General features: G+C 43.4%; 2 protein-coding genes across 3 annotated transcripts in view; one reads left to right on the forward strand and one right to left on the reverse strand.

The window, feature by feature from the left end:
* IQCH (IQ motif containing H) overlaps positions 1-10,888 on the reverse strand; it is a 219,174-nt gene extending 208,286 nt beyond the window's left edge. Inside the window, exons 1-2 of the mRNA XM_073618288.1 lie at positions 10,704-10,888; positions 7,849-7,968 (exon numbers count right to left, since the gene is read on the reverse strand). Of these exons, the coding sequence (XP_073474389.1) occupies positions 7,849-7,968; positions 10,704-10,739 (156 nt within the window). The 5' untranslated portion in view covers positions 10,740-10,888. The remainder of the gene's footprint in view (positions 1-7,848; positions 7,969-10,703) is intronic.
* A 40-nt stretch (positions 10,889-10,928) lies between these two features.
* Positions 10,929-18,273, forward strand: part of AAGAB (alpha and gamma adaptin binding protein) — a 40,856-nt gene continuing 33,511 nt past the window's right edge. For both annotated transcript variants that reach the window (XM_073618289.1, XM_073618290.1), the window contains exon 1: positions 10,929-11,087. In XM_073618289.1, the coding sequence (XP_073474390.1) occupies positions 10,946-11,087 (142 nt within the window). In that variant the 5' untranslated portion in view covers positions 10,929-10,945. The remainder of the gene's footprint in view (positions 11,088-18,273) is intronic.

Consider the following 18,273-nt stretch of genomic DNA (forward strand, 5'->3'; position numbering starts at 1 on the left):
GGTTTATTTCATCACTAGATTTAAGTTTTGTATTTGCCTATACCAAAATAATTCCATTGTTGGGGCTTTCTTCTGTTCTTCAACACAGGACCAGGAAATTACACTGGATTGTTGTATAAAGTGGTAGACTTTATAATAACCCTGGGTTTTCCACCAGGCAGACAGTCTAGCAGGGCCAATGCAACCATAAGGGTGGCTTAGAGCACCAGGATGGAGGTGGTGGTAAAATCTGAATCTCCAGTCACTTGTTGGGGATTCGGATTTTTAACAGGCCCCAGACATGTGATTTTAACAAGTTGACTCTCGCCTTTTAATGTGGAAATGATACAAGGGGCTCTGTAGCTGCTGATCACTTCCACAAGCACCACAATGTGCCTTCCCCCTCCATGTGACCCCCTGCCATGTTCACCGGGCTCCGCTGTCCTACATGGTGGGCGTCGCTAGGAAGGGCAGCGGGAGCTCAACGGGTCATGGGCAGGAAATGGCGTGTATGACTCATGCCGCGTACACACGAGCGGACTTTACGGCAGACTTTGCCCGGCGGACTTTTCGACGGACTTTACGACGGACTTTCTGAATGAACGGACTTGCCTACACATTCGTACGTGATGACGTACAACCGGACTAAAATAAGGAAGTTCATAGCCAGTAGCCAATAGCTGCCCTAGCGTGGCTTTTTGTCCGTCGAACTAGCATACAGACGAGCAGACTTTTCGACCGGATTCGAGTCCGTCGGATAGTCCGTCCAACTTTTGAGAAAACAAAGTCCGCTGGAGCCCACACACGATCGAATTGTCCGACGAAATCCCGTCTGCCGGGCAAAGTCTGCCGTAAAGTCCGCTCGTGTGTACGCGGCATAATAGACCCTGGATGTCTCATAAAGAGATCCTGTCACCTATAGGCTATCACATAGGGGCTATTGGTCCCCTAGGTGATAGAAATAAAGTCATGTAAAAAATAAATTAATTAAAAGAAACTTTTTAAACATTTAAATAGACACATAAAAAACAAAAAATTAATTTTAAGAGCACCCCCATACCCAAAAATACAAAAACACATTTGTTAGGTGACCTACATAGGAAAACTGTGATTGCCCTACACGTTATGCAGTATATCGCCATTTGTTGTGTTTAATCAATGGGCTAAGGTCCCTAGGTCTACAGTATAATGAAGTGGTAGCCAGGGTAGTACTTGCAGGGTGACAGGATGTACATTTGGGATTTAAAGAAAAAAATCCATGGGGGGTTAGTATGATGAAGGGTAATCAGAAATAAAAGCTGGGTGGCTTGAAAAAAGTGCAAAATGTTCGGGAGTTCTATACATCCTTCTCTTTTATGTCTACAAAGAGCGGTCCTAGGGACTCAAGGTACCCTTATATGAAAAAATTGCTTTGTCTTTAAAAATGATGTAAGAGTAAAAGAGGGCTTAGCGACCAGTAGCTTTCTGAAATAGCATAGAAGTCTGAGTAATAGGGTCATCTTTACTGCATAATTCAGCCTTTTTCAGCCAGGATTCCATGGAACCTTAGGGTTCCTCCAGAGGTTGCTAGGGATTCCTTGAGAAGTGGCATATTGATCTTCCACCGGAACCTACCACCACTATTAGGGGCAGAATTTTCCACTGACATCCGATGGTAGAGGTTACCTCTACATTGACTAGCAATGAAAGGGGGTACTACACTGACAACGAATGTAAGAGGGCACTTTTAAAATTAATTTAAGGGGAAACTTCTACACTGAATGTAAAAGGTACTTCTTCTATTGACTACCAATGTAAAGGGTTCTTCTTCTACTGACCACCAATGTAAAGGATTCTTCTTCTATTGACTACCAATGTAAAGGGTTCTTCTTCTACTGACCACCAATGTAAAGGATTCTTCTTCTATTGACTACCAATGTAAAGGGTTCTTCTTCTACTGACCACCAATGTAAAGGATTCTTCTTCTATTGACTACCAATGTAAAGGGTTCTTCTTCTTCTGACCACCAATATAAAGGGTTCTTCTTCTACTGACTACCAATGTAAAAGGTTCTTCTTCTAGCGACCACCAATGTAAAGGATTCTTCTTCTATTGACTACCAATGTAAAGGGTTCTTCTTCTACTGACCACCAATGTAAAGGATTCTTCTTCTATTGACTACCAATGTAAAGGGTTCTTCTTCTACTGACCACCAATGTAAAGGATTCTTCTTCTATTGACTACCAATGTAAAGGGTTCTTCTTCTTCTGACTACCAATGTAAAAGGTTCTTCTTCTAGCGACCACCAATGTAAAGGGTTGTTCTTCTACTGACTACCATTGTAAACGGTTCTTCTTCTACTGACCACCAATGTAAAAGGTTCTTCTTCTACGGACTACTCGTATAAATGGTTGTTCTTCTACTGACTACCAAAGTAAAGGGTTGTTCTTCTACTGACTACCAAAGTAAATTCTACTGACCACCAATGTAAAACCTTCTTCTTCAACTGACTACCAATGTAAAGGGTTCTTTTTCAACTGACTACCAATGTAAAGGATACTTCTTCTACTGACCATCATTGTAACAGGTACTTCTTCTACTGACCACCAATGTAAAGGGTATTTCTTCTACTGACCATCAATGTAACAGGTACTTCTTCTACTGACCACCAATGTAAAGGTTCTTCTACTGACTGCCAGTGTAAATGGTTATTCTTCTACTGACTACCAATGTAAAACCTTCTTCTTCTACTGAACCCCGATTTACTCACCTCCTGGTAGGGCGATCCTGAGGACCACAACCTGGTACTAAGAGGCAGCAAAACCCATCTCCACCATCTCCATTATTCTACAGAATGCATTATTTGTTTACATATCGGGAAATACAGTGCAGCACACGTACAGCTCAGTACATCTTCCATACATGTCAGTAAGTGCCTGAGAACTTGTGAATGTGTGAGGAGCAATGCCCCATGGGACATGTAGTCCTGGCCAGGAAGTGAGTGGTTCTAAAGGCAGAAGTTGTATTTACTTTGCTATTGGGGGCCACTCTATACTGTACTTAATGCACAGAAAAAAGCAGTGTAGAAACAGAACAAAAGCAAACTGCATAGGTGTGTGCCGAGCCTTATGCTGGCCACACCGATCAATTTTCAGAATATTCAGACGAAAAATCTTTCTACCTTCGCTGAATGAAAGAATGTTGTTTGAAATTTTCACTTGCTTTTAACATTCTGTTTTAAAATGAATCTAATTTCTGAATGAAAACCACATAACACTGTCTGAAAATTCCTTTCACCAAGAAGTTTGGTATTATTTCTAAATTTTCCTGTCACTGTGGTTGAAAACGAACATCGATTTGACCCCCACTAACGATTCGAAAATCGAACGAATGTTCTTAAAATGACAATTTTTTTGAAGGAAAACATTGTTTTTGTATGGCCAGCATATAATATATTACAGTTCTGTTTGAAAATCTGCAAAACAGTCTTTAACTTTTTTTTTCTTTAAAAAAAGATCAGAGTCTGATTATATTTACCAGATTCAACCTCTAATAGTATATACAGTATATCTCTCTTCTAATAGTATATACAGTATATCTCCTCTAATAGTATATATAGTATATCTCTCCTCTAATAGTATATACAGTATATCTCTTCTAATAGTATATACAGTATATATCTCCTCTAATAGTATATACAGTATATCTCTCTTCTAATAGTATATACAGTATATCTCCTCTAATAGTATATACAGTATATATCTCCTCTAATAGTATATACTGTATATCTCTCCTCTAATAGTATATACAGTATATATCTCCTCTAATAGTATATACGGTATATCTCCTCTAATAGTATATACAGTATATCTCTCCTGTAATAGTATATACAGTATATATCTCCTCTAATAGTATATACAGTATATCTCCTCTAATAGTATATACAGTATATCTCCTCTAATAGTATATACAGTATATATCTCCTCTAATAGTATATACAGTATATCTCTCCTCTAATAGATACTGTTTACAACGGCATCTCCCCGTTCGTCCTCTCCGTGAGGCGATCGCGGGTATGGCCGTGGCGATCGAGTCCGTGGGACCCGCGACCCGACTCACGGAGATCGTGGGTCCTTCTCTAATAGTATATACAGTATATCTCCTCTAATAGTATATACAGGATATCTCCTCTAATAGTATATACAGGATATCTCCTCTAAAAGTATATACTGTATATATCTCCTCTAATAGTATATACAGGATATCTCCTCTAATAGTATATACAGTATATCTCCTCTAATAGTATATACAGTATATCTCCTCTAATAGTATATACAGTATATATCTTCTAATAGTATATACAGTATTTCTCCTCTAATAGTATATACAGTATATCTCTCCTCTAATAGTATATACAGTATATCTCCTCTAATAGTATATACAGTATATCTCTCTTCTAATAGTATATACAGTATATCTCCTCTAATAGTATATACAGTATATCTCCTCTAATAGTATATACAGTATATCTCCTCTAATAGTATATACAGTATATATCTTCTAATAGTATATACAGTATATCTCTCCTCTAATAGTATATACAGTATATCTCCTCTAATAGTATATACAGTATATATCTTCTAATAGTATATACAGTATATCTCCTCTAATAGTATATACAGTATATCTCCTCTAATAGTATATACAGTATATCTCTCCTCTAATAGTATATACAGTATATATCTCCTCTAATAGTATATACAGTATATCTCTCCTCTAATAGATGCTGTTTACAACGGCATCTCCCCGTTCGTCCTCTCCGTGAGGCGATCGCGGGTATAGCCGTGGCGATCGAGTCCGTGGGACCCGCGACCCGACTCACGGAGATCGTGGGTCCTTCTCTAATAGTATATACAGTATATCTCCTCTAATAGTATATACAGGATATCTCCTCTAATAGTATATACAGTATATCTCCTCTAATAGTATATACAGTATATCTCCTCTAATAGTATATACAGGATATCTCCTCTAAAAGTATATACAGTATATATCTCCTCTAATAGTGTATACAGGATATCTCCTCTAATAGTATATACAGTATATCTCCTCTAATAGTATATACAGTATATCTCCTCTAATAGTATATACAGTATATATCTTCTAATAGTATATACAGTATTTCTCCTCTAATAGTATATACAGTATATCTCTCCTCTAATAGTATATACAGTATATCTCCTCTAATAGTATATACAGTATATCTCTCTTCTAATAGTATATACAGTATATCTCCTCTAATAGTATATACAGTATATCTCCTCTAATAGTATATACAGTATATCTCCTCTAATAGTATATACAGTATATATCTTCTAATAGTATATACAGTATATCTCCTCTAATAGTATATACAGTATATCTCCTCTAATAGTATATACAGTATATCAGGGCAATTTATAAAATTGGGGGTAAATCCTTCTGGGGCTGAAGTGGTTAATAAATTAGATGGATTACTCTTAGATAGTATCCTTTTTATTTTTTTGCATCTGACACTTTGGAGTGGTCTTTGGGATCTCCCTGTCAGAAGGCTGGCTCATTCCTCTGGATATTTGGATCTTCATACTGTAGTGTTCCTCTTCAGTGACAACACCAGGAATTTACATCATCCCCGTAGGGATACATGTGAGTTTAACCCCTGCTTTGCAGAGGTCCGCTATCTCTGGTAAGCGCAATTGGATACTGCATGCAAGACCGTTTCCTTGTCATTTGAATTTTATGTGGATTTGTCCTGATTATTGACTATTATATATATATATATATATATTATTATATTATATGATTATTGGGGAATTTATCCATTTCTATTGGATTATTTGTTTTATTTTATAAATTGCGCTGCACTTACCCTTTTATACTTTTGTTACTTCTCAGGCAAATGTGATTACCTGTAGTGTTCAGCTTGCAATTTTGCGATTGTGTATATGTGTTTGCGCTGATTGTTACCCCTTGTATTTCTATATACAGTATATCTCCTCTAATAGTATATACAGTGTATATCCTCTAATAGTATATACAGTATATATCTTCTAAAAGGTATATACAGTATATCTCCTCTAATAGTATATACAGTATATCTCTTCTAATAGTATATACAGTATATCTCCTCTAATAGTATATACAGTATATCTCTCCTCTAATGGTATATACAGTATATCTCTCTTCTAATAGTATATACAGTATATCTCCTCTAATAGTATATACAGTATATATCTTCTAAAAGGTATATACAGTATATCTCCTCTAATAGTATATACAGTATATCTCCTCTAATAGTATATACAGTATATATCCTCTAATAGTATATACAGTATATCTCCTCTAATAGTATATACAGTATATCTCTCCTCTAATAGTATATACAGTATATCTCCTCTAATAGTATATACAGTATATCTCCTCTAATAGTATATACAGTATATCTCCTCTAATAGTATATACAGTATATCTCCTCTAATAGTATATACAGTATATCTCCTCTAATAGTATATACAGTATATCTCCTCTAATAGTATATACAGTATATATCCTCTAATATTATATACAGTATATCTCTTCTGTCTGTTATTCTCAGAGTGGATTAGATATTTTGCTCTCTAACCATATAGTTGGTTATTTATATTTATCACTGTATAGAGATATTTAAGAATAAATTGCCTTACATACTAACTAAGTTATACACCACACTTGTTTTTAAGGTTATTAACGGATTCATTGAAACAATAATTGCCCAACTAATCGATTATGAAAATAATCACTAGTTGCAGCCCTAATATTGACTTGTACAAAATAAGATCTCACAATGTGCCGCTACCTTACATCTTATCACTGCGCCGAGGAGAAACCTAATGTAAATGAAGCAGACACTTTAAAAGAAATGATAATAAGACAAAATCTACCAAACACAACCTAAAGGTAAGTAGCAAACAGTATGTCACCCCCCCCCGGTCAGTGCACAAAGCAAGGTTCATAAACACGTGGTTGAGCGAGATTGAGGTGAAGGAACTTGACTGGCCTGCACAGAGTCCTGACCTCAACCCGATAGAACACCTTTGGGAGGAATTAGAGCGTTGACTGCGAGCCAGGCCTTCTTATCCACATCAGTGCCTGACCTCACAAATGTTCTTCTGGAAGAATGGTCAAACATTCCCATAGACACACTCCTAAACCTTGTGGACGGCCTTCCCAGAAGAGTTGAAGCTGTTATAGCTGCAATGGGCGGAGCCAACTCAATATTGAACCCTACGGGACTAAGACTGGGATGCCATTAAAGTTCATGTGCGTGTAAAGGCAGGTGTCCCAATACTTTTGGTAATATAGTGTATTTGCAGTAAACATCTCTTGGTGGTCTGCAGACCTCCAGCTGTGAATTGAGACCCACGTGTTGCACTGACCATTTTAGGTGTCGTGGGCAAGTCTGCTTTTATACTTAAAGCCCAACTAAAAAAGTATTTTTCCCATGCAGACAGGCTGTGCCCACACTGCATGGGTCAATGGCTCGTATGGTGAGCAGAAAGCTTATACTTCGATCCCCTGAAAAACGGTGCTCCCCCACAGTCCAGCAGTGGTTTGTTCCTGGTCTATGGAGCTTGCTCTGGGTGTAATGTCGTCAGGAACAGTCCACAACTCAAGACCACTGGAGTGTGGGGGGTGCTGGACCGGTCTTGTGCCGGGAGGATTGGAGGATTAGGCAAGCCTATCTCCGCTCTCCTCTCCCCTAGACAAAAAACGAGCGGCGCCGGCACAGCCCCACTGCAAGGGAAAACTATTTTTATTTGCCCAGAGTTGGGTTTTGATGTTATTAACAGAGAGCAGAGATCCCTCAGTCACCTTTATTCCATGCTCCGTCCTCTGTATTGCCGTCTCCAGAGTCTGGATGTCCACCACGGCCCCATTCTGCTGACTGGAGGTCCCTAGATTCTTCTTTAAATGTTCGAGATCATTCTGTACCTGAAGAAGAAACGCATTGCATGGATCGCTACATATTTAAAGGGTAAGTTCACCTTTGTACACTTTTCTTTTATTTCTAAATTCCAGATCCCCTGTGCACCAATATAGCAATCATGTACTTTTATGTACCGCCTATCAGTGCTGCTTATCAGTGCCCATCAGTGCTGCCTATCAGTGCCCATCAGTGCTGCCTACCAGTGCCCTTCGGTGCCTCTTATCAGTTCAGCCTCATCAGTGCCACATATCAGTAAAGGAGAAAAATAACCTGTTAGCAAAATTTTATAACAAACTATCTGTGCCTCTTATCAGTTCAGCCTCATCAGTGCCACCTATCAGTGCCCATCAGTGCTTCCTACCAGTGCCTATAAGTGCCCATTAGTGCTGCCTATCGGTGCCCATCAGTACTTCCTATCAGTGCCCATCAGTACTTCCTATCAGTGCCCATCAGTGCTGCCTACTAGTGCCTATCAGTGCCCATCAGTTCTGCCTATCAGTGCCCTTCAGTGCCGCTTATCAGTGCCCATCAGTGCCACCTATCAGTGCCCATCAGTGCCGCCTATCAGTGCCCATCAGTGCTGTCTACCAGTGCCCATCAGTGCCACCTATCAGTGCACTTAAGTTCTGCCTATCAGTGCCCTTCAGTTCCACCTATCAGTGCCCATCAGTGCCGCCTATCAGTGCCCATCAGTGCCGCCTATCAGTGCCCATCAGTGCTGCCTACCAGTGCCTATCAGTGTCACCTATCAGTGCCCTTCAGTTCCACCTATCAGTGCCCATCAGTGCCGCCTATCAGTGCCCATCAGTGCCGCCTATCAGTGCTCATCAGTGCTGCCTACCAGTGCCTATCAGTGCCACCTATCAGTGCCCTTCAGTTCCGCCTATCAGTGCCCATCAGAGCCACCTATCAGTGCCCATCAGTGCTGCCTATCAGTGCCCATCAGTGCCGCCTACCAGTGCCTATCAGTGCCACCTATCAGTGCCCTTCAGTTCCGTCTATCAGTGTCCATCAGTGCCGCCTATCAGTGCCCATCAGTGCTGCCTATCAGTGCCCATCAGTGCTGCCTACCAGTGCCTATCAGTGTCACCTATCAGTGACCTTCAGTTCCACCTATCAGTGCCCATCAGTGCCGCCTATCAGTGCCCATCAGTGCCGCCTATCAGTGCTCATCAGTGCTGCCTACCAGTGCCTATCAGTGCCACCTATCAGTGCCCTTCAGTTCCGCCTATCAGTGCCCATCAGAGCCACCTATCAGTGCCCATCAGTGCTGCCTATCAGTGCCCATCAGTGCCGCCTACCAGTGCCTATCAGTGCCGCCTATCAGTGCCCTTCAGTTCCGTCTATCAGTGTCCATCAGTGCCGCCTATCAGTGCCCATCAATGCTGCCCATCAGTGCTGCCGATCAGTGCCACCTATCAGTGCACTTAAGTGCCTCTTATCAGTTCAGCCTCATCAGTGCCCATCAGTAAAGGAGAAAAATAACCTGTTAAAAATATTTTTTCTGCTTATTTAGCAAAAAAAAAAAAAAAACCTCAGTGATGATCAAATACAACCAAAAGAAATCTCAGTGTGAGAAAAAAATGATAAAAATGTCATCTGTGTACAGTGTTGTCTGACGGCGCAATTGTCATTCAAAGTGGGCAGGAAGGGGGTGAAGTGGCCGGGTATTGAAGTCATTAAAGGTTGACACGTTGGGCATCTATTTACTCGGCTCAACCTCAACTTTTATATCCTACCAAAAAAATGATGTTTTATACGGTGAGTCCTAAAATAAAAGTAGAACATTTTGGATAGAGTAAGATTAGAGTTATAACTGAGTCCGGGTTATTATTGCTGTCTGTGTCCCCGTCAGGGAGATTCTCCCCTCTCTATTTGTCCCGGTGACATTTAAAATGAAAGAAAATCCCAAATTTTGGGTTGCGAGGGGAAATCTCCCAATGGGGGACACAGGTTCTGGTGACACTTTGGAAAGGTTTCACCTCTCACTTCCTTTTGTGGTTATGGGGCAGGAAGTGAAGGGAAATCTTCCAATGGGGGACACAGGTTCTGGTGACACTTTGGAAGGTTTCCCTCTCACTTCCTGTTGTGGTTATGGGGCAGGAAGTGAAGGAAAATCTTCCAATGGGGGACACAGGTTCTGGTGACACTTTGGAAGATTTCCCTCTCACTTCCTGTTGTGGTTATGGGGCAGGAAGTGAAGGAAAATCTTCCAATGGGGGACACAGGTTCTGGTGACACTTTGGAAGGTTTCACCTCTCACTTCCTGTTGTGGTTATGGGACAGGAAGTGAAGGGGAATCTTCCAATGGGGACACATATAACACTAAAACGTTTTTCCTTTATTTCTACATTAGTTTTGGATGGAATGGAGAAGGATTAGAACCCCTGTCAAGTTGTTATTGCTGCTGGTGTCTCCATTGGTGAGATTCTCCCTCTCTATTTGCCCCGGTGACACCAACTGGGGAAAGAAAATCCCAAATTTAGGGTTGCCCCCAGAACAGGAATATAGGGGAAATCTTCCAATGGGGGACACTAATTCTGGTGACACTTTGGAAAGTTTTCCTCTCGCTTCCTGTTGTGGCTATAGAACAGGAAGTGAAGGGAAATCTCCCCAATGGGGACACAGATGGAAAAAAAAAAACCCGGGAGAGGGTTATAACTCTCCATTATTCTATCTATAATGACAATAAAACGTGTTGCCTTAAAGTTCTCCTTGAATGCCTCCCTCATTGATGTACCTGCACCAGGAGAAGCCCCACGGGATCGGCGGCCATAGCGAAGGGGGAGATCCGGAGAATGCGCTCGTTACCATAGTGACGGGACGCTCAGTGGGCTGTACCACCTGAAGCCGGAAGCGTCCAATCCCCACTGAGGGCAGGGAGAGTGGGGAAGCCCCAGACGGGCGGAAGTGTAGCGGCCGCCATGAGGAGGTTGGGCGGAAGCCCAACGAGTAAGGCCGGGCGGAAGTAGAGCAGTTGCCATGCGGAAGTTGGGCGGTTGCCATGCGGAAGTAGTTCTCTTAGCCGTACAGGAAGGGACAGCGGAGGCAGCCATGGACTCTGCGCCTTGTGTGCTTCTCACCAGCTGCGATGCCGGGTTCAGTGAGGAGAAGCTGGTGACCGGTAAGCCGGGGAAGGACTGGGGGGTGGGGCTGCCATAGTCTGTATGGTCTCTCTCAGTCTGTGAGGGGTTGTCACCCAATGATAGAGGCCTGTCTGGTTGTGATGACAACAATCCCACCCTTGGGGTACCCCATGACCAACAATTGTACCCCCCCCCCCCATGGGGGATGGTAGGGGGAGGGGTTAATAGCGGCGCCCACCGAACGTAAATAAGTGTCGCTAATGTCTGCGCGGTCCTGTGCTCCGATGACACCCGACAAAAACGCACAGGAAAAAAAGGGCGCCTTGCAACGCGTTTCGGAAGCATGCTTTGCAGGCATTAATTGCTACTTGCACCCCAGGTGAAATTAGACGAACGTTTTACAGCGCGGCAAATGGGGGGCTGAATAAACACGGAACGCTCAATGCCTGAAAAGGTTCAAAAATGTTTTTGGCGCGCGTAGGACTGTTCAGGTGAATTGGCTGCTCTAGGTGTAATGCGCGGAAAAGGAGTAAAAAAAAATAAACGGCGGAGGAACGCGTCAGTTACAGAGGCCGTAATCCACTCTAACTGTTATCATCGCTTTTTATAAAAAACAAAAAAAGTTCTGCATGCCGGCATCTTTGGTGCACCGGGTCGAAGTGTCGGAGTGTGCGGGGGTCACCCTGGTCCGGGGTGGGGGTCGGAGTGTGCGGGGGTCGCCCTGGTCCGGGGTGGGGGTCGGAGTGCGCGGGGGTCGCCCTGGTCCGGGGTGGGGGTCGGAGTGCGCGGGGGTCGCCCTGGTCCGGGGTGCGGGTCGGAGTGCGCGGGGGTCGCCCTGGTCCGGGGTGGGGGTCGGAGTGCGCGGGGGTCGCCCTGGTCCGGGGTGGGGGTCGGAGTGCGCGGGGGTCGCCCTGGTCCGGGGTGGGGGTCGGAGTGCGCGGGGGGGTCGCCCTGGTCCGGGGTGGGGGTCGGAGTGCGCGGGGGGTCGCCCTGGTCCGGGGTGGGGGTCGGAGTGCGCGGGGGTCGCCCTGGTCCGGGGTGCGGGTCGGAGTGTACGGGGGTCACCCTGGTCCGGGATGCGGGTCGGAGTGTACGGGGGTCACCCTGGTCCGGGGTGCGGGTCGGAGTGTACGGGGGTCACCCTGGTCCGGGGTGCGGGTCGGAGTGTACGGGGGTCACCCTGGTCCGGGGTGCGGGTCGGAGTGTACGGGGGTCACCCTGGACCGGGGTGCGGGTCGGAGTGTACGGGGGTCACCCTGGTGCGGGTCGGAGTGTAAGGGGGTCACCCTGGTCACAGGAGTGGAACAGAGAGCTGGAGGCAAAAAACACCGGAGATCACTGGGGAGACACTGGAGCTGGTACCAGAGACACTGGGGGGAGCACAGGGGGACCGGTTCATAGCATGAGGACAGGTTGCTTGAAAGCTGAGCAACATGCATGCTAGTTCTTAGGACCACACCCACTGTGTGATTCACTGCTACACCAGTGTGACCCCCCTCAGATAGAGGGGAAAGCCCGGTGCTGGTGCATGAAACAGAGGCGTGATATGATGATAGAACGATTTCCTTCATATCCATTATGGATAATGCCCTCTGTGGTATTGTTACTTTGGCATAATAACTAATACCAATATCCTATCACTTTATTGCTGTATCACCAACATTGTTTTGGTGTATTGGGGTGAAGGGGTAGCAGATTAGGGTGAAGGGGCAGCAGGTGAGGGATTAGCAGATTGGGGTGAAGGGGCAGCAGGTGAGGGGGTAGCAGATTGGGGTGAAGGGGCAGCAGGTGAGGGGGTAGCAGATTGGGGTGAAGGGGCAGCAGGTGAGGGGGTAGCAGATTGGGGTGAAGGGGCAGCAGGTGAGGGGGGTAGCAGATTGGGGTGAAGGGGCAGCAGGTGAGGGGGTAGCAGATTGGGGTGAAGGGGCAGCAGGTGAGGGGGTAGCAGATTGGGGTGAAGGGGCAGCAGGTGAGGGGGTAGCAGATTGGGGTGAAGGAGCAGCAGGTGAGGGGGTAGCAGATTGGGGTGAAGGGGCAGCAGGTGAGGGGGTAGCAGATTGGGGTGAAGGGGCAGCAGGTGAGGGGGTAGCAGATTGGGGTGAAGGGGCAGCAGGTGAGGGGGTAGCAGATTGGGGTGAAGGGGCAGCAGGTGAGGGGGTAGCAGATTGGGGTGAAGGGGCAGCAGACGAGGGGGTAGCAGATTGGGGTGAAGGGGCAGCAGACGAGGGGGTAGCAGATTGGGGTGAAGGGGCAGCAGACGAAGGGGTAGCAGATTGGGGTGAAGGGGCAGCAGGTGAGGGGGTAGCAGATTGGGGTGAAGGGGCAGCAGACGAAGGGGTAGCAGATTGGGGTGAAGGGGCAGCAGACGAAGGGGTAGCAGATTGGGGTGAAGGGGCAGCAGACGAAGGGGTAGCAGATTGGGGTGAAGGGGCAGCAGGTGAGGGGGTAGCAGATTGGGGTGAAGGGGCAGCAGGTGAGGGGGTAGCAGATTGGGGTGAAGGGGCAGCAGGTGAGGGGGGTAGCAGATTGGGGTGAAGGGGCAGCAGACGAAGGGGTAGCAGATTGGGGTGAAGGGGCAGCAGCAAACGAAGGGGTAGCAGATTGGGGTGAAGGGGTAGCAGATTGGGGTGAAGGGGCAGCAGATTGGGGTGACAGATTAAAGATGCCATTGAAAATATAAGTTTTTGTATGTAATTATTTAGTGCACAGGAGTTTGGTGTTGTCCGGCATTATTTTACTTTTAACCACTTGCCGACCGCCCAGAGTCTATATCTGTCATTATTTTGACGTTAAAAACCGGGGTTATGGCAGCAGCCTGCCCCTATAACCCCAGTATCATTATTTACTATGTGCGATTCTCTACAAGAGAAAAGTGGTCCCGCAGGTGAATTTGCCTACAGGATCATTTTTAAAGTCAAAATAGAAAAAAAATGTTCTTTTGCTTTTTAAGGTAAATGAGAGATTTGGGGTCTTTTTGACCCTCTCAATAAAGAGGACCTGTCATCCCTATTTATATTACAGGGGATGTTTACATTCCTTGTAATAGGAATAAAAGTAAGAAAAAAAACACTTAAAAAGGACAGTGTAAACATAAAAAATTAAAAAGTAAAATAAATAGGAAAAAAATTAATAATTTTAAAGCGCCCCCATCCCTCCGTGCTTGCGTGCAGAAGCGAACACATACGTAACTTGTGCAAGCATATGTAAACAGCGTTCAAGGTACTGCCGTAACCGTTAGAGCGCGAGCTCTGTAACTCTATACAGGTAACCTGTAAAACTGTTTAAAGCGTCGCCTATGGAGATTTTTTTAAGTACAGTCGCTTGTCACCATTCCACGAATGTTATTTTAAAGCGTGACATGTTGGCTATCAATTTACTCGATGTAACATCATCTTTTATATTTTACAAAAAAATTGGGGTAACTATTGTGTTCTCTTTTTTTGTTTTTTTGTTTTGTTTTTCCCAAAAAATTGCATTTGATTCCGAATGTGCAAATACGGTGTGGCATAATATATTGCAATAATCTAAATTTTGTTCTCTAGGGTCTCTGCTGAAAAAAAAGTGTGTGTGTGTGTGTGTGTGTGTATATATATATATATATATATATATATATATATATATATATATATATATATATATATATATATATATATATATATATATATAAAATGTGTGTGTTTATATGTATGTGTATATTAGTATTTTTTGCTAGAGAATTATTTAGAACCCCCAAACAGTTTATTTATATATATATAATGCATTCAGTTTACAATAGGAATGAAAGGGAAAACATTTTTTTTTTTTTTGTATAAATATAAAAAAAAAAAAAAAAAAAGATAAATACTTTTTTTTTTTTTTTTTTTTTTCCCTAAGTGATCACATTCCCTCTGTTCTCAGCTGCATAAGAGCTGGTGGAGGAGAAATGAATGGCTGTGCAGGGGGGGGGGTGTCAGGACAAGTCTGATCATTGGAGTAGAGAACTGACTAAGGTGTGCTCTCCTGCTTAGTGTGGTAAGCTTTTAACTTCACTTCAGGTCCACCCCATAGCTGTTTTACTGCTACAGGGCAGTAACTGTGCGCCAGATCAAGTATATAGCCGAGTACTGCAGACTCGATGTCCGCCGGCACACACTGATTGTTCAGTACACAGAGAGAACAGCGATCTGTCAATAAGGAAGGCATGGATCCTGTGTTCCTGCAGGGACACGTATCTCTGCCTTCCCTTCATAGAAGTACCTCCCCCACATTATACAAGCACTGGCTAGGCACACATTTAACTGATCACCCTAGATGGTTACCTCTTCCCAGCCAGTGTCAGTACAGTGACAGTGCATATTTTTTTTTTTTTTTTAGCACTAATCACTGTATTAGTGTCACTGGTTTCCAAAAAGTGTCAGTTAGTGTCTAATTTGTCCGCCGCAATATCGCAGTCCCGCCATTGCTAGTAAAAATTAAATATATCGCAATCGCACGATGAAGTAGCGTGATTTTCAAAGCCGCACTTGGTGTGAAATGGGGCTAAATGGGGAAAACACATAACAAACGTATTGTGCAGTTTTCTCAAATTTACCTGCAGAAGTAGGAATGCGCTTCAAAGGTGCGTTTTTCATTCTCGGTTTGAAGTATCTTGGTGTGAAAGCCGTGACTTTTTTTTTTTTGCCAAGCGAAGCTGTTGTCGGGGAAAAGCTGCCAAACGTCTTTGTTGATGCGATGCATCGCGCTCACTTCTCGCTCCTCTCATACGCCGGGCGCGGATAGGCACACGTTCAAAGCGCATTCCTGGGATAACATTTGTTTTGGAGAAGCGGGATGTCTGAGAAGGCAGCTCCGTGTTTTACGACTGTCTGAGAGGCGAGCGCTGCGCTCTCTTTAGTTTGGACGGGTCCGGCACAAAGTCAATAGGAGAAGCTGTAGAGCTCTTGTCATTCCTCCTCCGAGGCCGGAGTATCTTTGTAGTATCTTTGTAGGCGGCTGCGGCCTACTTTGTGTATAAGGAGTGGGAGGAGCAACAAGAGAAGAGATGCCAGCACTCCACCCTGAAGAAAACACTACATGTCTTCTTACCTGTGACCATGTGTGGGTTGTACAGAAAACAAAATTTAAAAAAAACCTCACTGGCCACTTTATTAGGTACACCTGTTCAATTCCTCGGTAACACAAATTGCTAATCAGCCAATCACATGGCAGCAACTCAATGAATTTAGGCATCTAGACGTGGTGAAGGCGACTTGCTGAAGTTCAAACCGAGCATCAGAATGGGGAAGAAAAGGGGATTGAAGTGACTTTGGACGTGGCATGGTTGTTGGTGGCAGATGGGCTCAACGACGTACATACTGTATACGTTACCTGGCGCAACCCTGCTGTGATTTATCTTACCGGTACTCAGCCGCTTTGAGCAGCTGAGGGATCATGTGATCGCTATGCAAACAAAACTGTTATGAATTAATTTTATTCATAACAGCTATAGTGATGCTGTGATTGGACCACAGTTATCACATGGTACCTGGGCCAGTCACAGCACCCTGCACCATGTGATGGCTGTGGGCCAATCACAGCATCTTTTAGGGTAAGCACAGCTGTTATAAAGGAAATCTATTCATGACAGTTTAAACAATTGCTGTTCCATGGATCATCATTGTAACAGCAAACACAGTGTAAAAGAAAAAAATCCCTGATCACCCCCCAGAGTAGTACATTGTCAGTATGTAAAAGAAAAAAAAAGTTATAAAAATTATTATTTATTTTTTACATACTGTCACCAGTCAGTATCCCTGATCCCCGCCACACCAGTTATATGATGACCCTGTACTGCACTGGTGACAGTATGTTAAAAAAAAAAAAAATAACAATATGTAAAATAAACAAATTTTTATTTAATTTCTTAATTTTCCAGAAAATTGTGACAAAACAACTTAAAAAAATGCCAAAACGCCATGCCTCTTATAAAATACGTTGGACTGACCTACTTCCAAATAAAGGGGTCATTTGGGGGATATTTGTCCCAGCATTTTAGGGCCTCAAGAAATGAGACTGGCCATCAGGATTGATTGATTGATTTTTCAAATCTATCTATCTATCTATCTATCTATCTATCTATCTATCTATCTATCTATCTATCTATCTATCTATCTACATACCATTGTTTGTAAACGCCATAACTTTCACACAAACCAATTAACAATATACAATATGCTGGCGTTGCGTGCTCGCCCCCGAGCCAGCTCTGTTTATCCATTGGCACACACAACCGGGGCTCAGCTCTGGAACTTTTTTGTTTATAAGTCTAAATCAGTATTTTTTGCTAGAAAATATATATAATTTTTTTTTTTTTTTTTTTTTAGCAGAGACCCCAGAGAATAAAATGGCGATGTTGCAATATTTTATATCACACAGTATTTGTGCAGTGGTCTTTCAAACACTATTTTTTAAAAAAAAAAATACATTTAATGAATTAAAAAAATAGTTACTCCAATTATTTTGGATAATGTGAAAGATGATGTTACACCGAGCAAATAGATACCCAACGTGTCATGCTTTAAAAATGCTAGTGGAATGGTGACAAACTACGGTACTTAAAAAAAACTCCATAGGCGATGCTTTAAAATTTTTCTACAGGTTACCAGTTTTGAGTTACAGAGGAGGTCTAGCACTAGAATTATTGCTCCGGAGCACCGGAGGGATGGGGCGCTTTTAAGGTCATAGAGACAAGTGGCAGCCATTTTATCCGCACTCGACTGCCCAGCAAACGGCCGGATCAGACCGGCTCCGTGATGTCGTCATGGAGGAGGGGAAGAGGACTCCAGTGACAACCTGTGAAGCTCTGGTGACCTCCATGGCCAAGAGGGTTAAGGCAGTGATGGAAAATAATGGTGGCCACACAAAATATTGACACTTTGGGCCCAATTTGGACATTTTCACTTAGGGGTGTACTCACTTTTGTTGCCAGCGGTTTAGACATTAATGGCTGTGTGATGAGTTATTTTGAGGGGACAGCAAATTTACACTGTTATACAAGCTGTACACTCACTACTTTACATTGTAGCAAAATGTCATTTCTTCAGTGTTGTCACATGAAAAGATAGAAGAAAATATTTACAAAGATGTGAGGGGTGTACTTACTTTTGTGAGATACTGGATGTGAAATAAGGGCTCTGGCAGCGAAAAGGTTAAATGAAAGAGATGGTTAGAACTTTTTTCTCCAAGTTGTACATTTTTTGTTTTTTT

This window comes from Aquarana catesbeiana, linkage group LG03, assembly GCF_042186555.1.
Source record: "Aquarana catesbeiana isolate 2022-GZ linkage group LG03, ASM4218655v1, whole genome shotgun sequence".
Taxonomy (NCBI): Eukaryota; Metazoa; Chordata; class Amphibia; order Anura; family Ranidae; genus Aquarana; species Aquarana catesbeiana.